Source organism: Cynoglossus semilaevis, chromosome 10, assembly GCF_000523025.1.
Source record: "Cynoglossus semilaevis isolate Cse_v1.0 chromosome 10, Cse_v1.0, whole genome shotgun sequence".
Classification (NCBI taxonomy): Eukaryota; Metazoa; Chordata; class Actinopteri; order Pleuronectiformes; family Cynoglossidae; genus Cynoglossus; species Cynoglossus semilaevis.
The window spans coordinates 18887866-18891890 of record NC_024316.1 but is presented as its reverse complement, the minus strand read 5'-3'; the positions used below and the strand labels follow the sequence as shown (position 1 = coordinate 18891890).

The following is a 4025-nucleotide window of genomic DNA, read 5'->3' as shown; positions in this document are numbered from 1 at the left end:
AGAGCGGCGAAGTCATGGAGACAAAGACGGAGAGAAAAAAGAAACGAAAACAGAACAGAAATAAAACAGTCAGTTAGTCAGTCAGTTAGTTAGTCAGTTAGTTAGTGAGTTAGTCAGTTAGTCAGACAGTTGGTCAGTCAGCGGCGGCGGAACTTTACTCTGTTCGGAGGGAGACGCGTTTAAGGAGGACGAGAGCGCGTGCACGACTCGGTGCACGGAGCTGCGGGTGTTGATGTTGACAGGTGTCTGTACCGGAAGAATGAGAGACTTTAAGGTCAGGGCTGTGGCACTGAGAGAGAGAGAGGGAGGGAGACAGAGAGAGGGAGACAGAGAGAGGGAGAGAGAGAGAGGGTCCCTCCCCCTCTCCTTCAGCACCATAGTCTTGACCTTAGACTAAGAAACAAAAGGAATGGATGAGAGAGAGACTACTAGAATTTGGTATTGCACGCCTCTCCCTCCCTCCCCCCTCCCTCCCCCTCTCCTTCAGCACCATAGTCTTGACCTTAGACTAAGAAACAAAAATTTAAATAATACATTCATTGCAGCGGCTTCTTGGAACAGAACATATAGGCGCTCAGCCCAGAGCGCCACCTGCTGGAGGTGATCTACAAAAAAACAAACAAGCAACAAAAAATGTATTCATATAATATACCTGTCATCCTGGTTCTGGTTCTGGTCCTGGTCCTGGTCCTGGTTCTGATTCTGGTCCTGGTTCTGGTTCTGGTCCTGGTCCTGATTCTGGTCCTGGTTCTGGTCTCTGGTGTGGACTGAATAATTCCTGACAGGTATTCCTGTTCTTGTGAGGAAATTTTAAAATATCGATTAAAACAAACCAGTCTTCACACCGGTCACTGCTGACGGGAGGAAACCACGGTTTGAACCACAGAACTGGACGATCAGACTTGGATTACTAATTTAATCCCACTTCACTGCCGGTTCAGATTATCAGTTTGGACTTCGACAGGTCGTTTGGATCCCGTCTGCAGGGACAGATGTAGATGTTAGTGGTTGACGGTGGTCAGACTACGGTCCATGAACCAACAGTTTGATTTTCTCACCAGTTCATGCAGAGGTCACAGGTCACGTGATTAAACAGACGAGGACAGACAGTGTAATGTTTAAATATAAATTTATATTTACATCAATATTAACATCGAGAAACAAGGTAAGAAAAAACTGCAACTGTATTTTACATCCTGTAATAATTACTGTACGATTTCCACACGCGTCTCCGTCAGCGCCCCCTTCCTGCGCTGTCGTAAAGTGAACTTTTCTGATTCTCCCACCGATCGCTGCTCGTCAAAAAGGTCATTCCAAAATAACCATTAGAATAAGAATTAAAATAAAAACACCAAAACATCAAATATGAGCTCAGATTCTGAGACGCAGTGACATCGTGTGGTAGATCTCTGGTACTACATCCACATTCTGTTTGCAGCACCACAAAAGAACAAGGCGTCGAGTTCCACACAGAAGAAAACGAACACAAAAAAAACAAACAAAAAAGTCCAAAAAACAAACCACCTCAGCAGAAGCAGACTCCACACACACACACACACACACACACACACACACACACACACGTAGTTCAGAGTACATCACAGGGTATGTCAGGGTAAAAGTACACAAGTACGAGTACTCTCACGATCTACAGCAGGTACTGTTTCTAAGAAGTACTGCAGAAGGACAGAACAAAAAAAATCTTTGGATTGAGCTTTTCTTTAAATAAATAAAAAAAAAAAGCTGTAGAACTGTGTCGAAGGAAAACGAGAGCAAAGACGTCAAACTCACACACTGCTGTGACATCATCATCGCTGTGACATCACGGCCTCCTCCTCCAGACCACACCCCTTCATGTAGCAGAAAGTATATTTAAATTTTTTTTTTTTTTTTTAAGTTTTAGGCAGAGACAAAATGGACGCTTCAATAAATGAACTCACTGCTGCGCTGAACTAAACCCTCAGGAAATAAAGAGAAAGTTAAGACAAAAATATATATTTACATACATATATATGTAAATATATACGCATATATTTATGTAAATATATATACAAACACATGTTTATATATGTGTATGGATATATGTATACGTACATATATCCATACATATATACATATATGTATACAGACATATATCTATATATATATATATACATATATATTTCTGAAAGACGTTGAAACCAAAGTCTAAAGCACTGGAAACTATGACGAAATAGGAAAATGACACTTTTAAATATCAAGCCTTACAATATGTGCAAAAACAGTATGTGACCTACAAAAGCAAATATGTATATTTATATATATATATATTTTATTATATGTATTTTATAGTACATTTGAATCAGATTTACAATTCATATTCACAGACAAAGGAGGAAAAAAAACAAAAAACAAAAAACCAAGAAATACGTCTCCAAACAAGACATCGTGTCTAATACTGCAGTACCGTCACTTTGAGTACAACTTTGTCCTCAGAGGAAAACCAGGATGAAGGATTATTGCTGGAAACCCGCCGGTCCGTTCTCCCGGCAGATTTCCCTTTTTTATCCGTGAGTGTCACTTTAATTTATCATTACACTCTAAAACCAGAGACCAAAATATTTGCAATATTCAAATTTAAAAATCACCCGCGGTTTGACAAAAAAAACCTCTGGTCCATCTGTAGAAATATAAACGGAGCGCCGACCGTGACGTGAAATTCCCAACTTTTCCAGGAGCAAATTTTTCCTCTTTTCCCCTCAACGATCATAAAACTATGAAATCCTCTTTGTGTAATAAATAATTTCTCTGCGGACGAGAGAGCGACACCTGTGTGCTTGAACGGCGCCCTCCTTTGGTCAATGTTACTCATTCCCGACTCACAGCCTCCGTTTCGAGTGGAAAAAGAGAAAGACGAAAAAACTTAACCCTTCAACGTCCGCCGCGTTCTCCAGTAAAGGCCTCAGTGTCGACACAATCCTGGGACGGTGGCCTGTCCTTAAAGTGCAACTGCCAACACGAGAGTCAGAGGAGTCCAGCAGAGGGAGGGGGGGGGGTCCATTTAATTTCAGAACTGTCCCACTGTACTGTGGACACGTCCATCATCGGACCCCTGGTGGTACATTCATGGATCAGTCTGGACGTCCAGGTCTGTGATCTGCACAAAAAATGCTCGTCCACTGGCTGTGGTTGACCACTGCGTCCAGTGAGTGTTGGAGGACACACTGTCCACGCAGAGACAGAAGGGACACACAGTCCTGGTGTGTGTGTGTGTGTGTGTGTGTGTGTGTGTGACTCACAGTGTTTCTGATTCTCATGAACGACGTGTGTGTTTCTGTGTGCACAGTTAGAGCAGCAGCAGCGTCTGCTCACCCCCCGACCCCTGACCCCTGACCCCTGACCCCCCCTGTCAGTGCTGCAGCTGTGTCCCACCTCTGTCTCTGATGGAGATCACAGTGAAATTAACTCCTCTGGTCTTTAGCAGTATTTCTAAAAAAAAAAAACAGGGAGAAAAAAACACGTAAGTTTCATTGGTGAATGAAAAATAAAAACATGACATTAAAGGTGGAGCTCACGTTTATTGTCTCTGACATTAAAGGTGGAGCTCACGTTTATTCTTATCTGAAAAAAAAAAAAACCCTCCAAACTTCTAATGATTCTACCGCACTGTTCCAGGAGTACTCTGACTCATCGGCGCCTCCTACAGTACACACCTGATCAGGTCCCATTGGCAGGCGTCCCATCACCATCGGGTTCACACCCATCTGTCCTCCCATCTGCCCCATGTGTCCTCCTCCTCCACTGGCTGCCATGCCCCCGTTCATCATCATGGCTCCGTACTGCCCCGGGTTCCCCTGCTGCCCAAACTGCTGTTGCCCCGGGGCCCCCTGCTGCCCAAACTGCTGCTGAGGGTACGAGCTACGAGGAGGAGGAGGAAAAAGAAAATAAACACATTTTAAAAAAAATAAATAAAAAAATCTCTCTGCTGCTCTGACATGGAGGTGGGGCTAAGAGGGGGTGGAAGGGGGGGGGTTAGATATGGGGGG

At 43.6% G+C, this 4025-nt stretch overlaps 1 protein-coding gene across 1 annotated transcript in view; it reads right to left on the bottom strand.

The window, feature by feature from the left end:
• Positions 1 to 2289: 2289 nt before the first annotated feature.
• The window catches only part of ncoa3 (nuclear receptor coactivator 3), a 70394-nt gene continuing 68658 nt past the window's right edge, over positions 2290 to 4025 (bottom strand). Inside the window, exons 20-22 of the mRNA XM_025059163.1 lie at positions 3693 to 3941; positions 3412 to 3468; positions 2290 to 2988 (exon numbers count right to left, since the gene is read on the bottom strand). Of these exons, the coding sequence (XP_024914931.1) occupies positions 3457 to 3468; positions 3693 to 3941 (261 nt within the window). The 3' untranslated portion in view covers positions 2290 to 2988; positions 3412 to 3456. The remainder of the gene's footprint in view (positions 2989 to 3411; positions 3469 to 3692; positions 3942 to 4025) is intronic.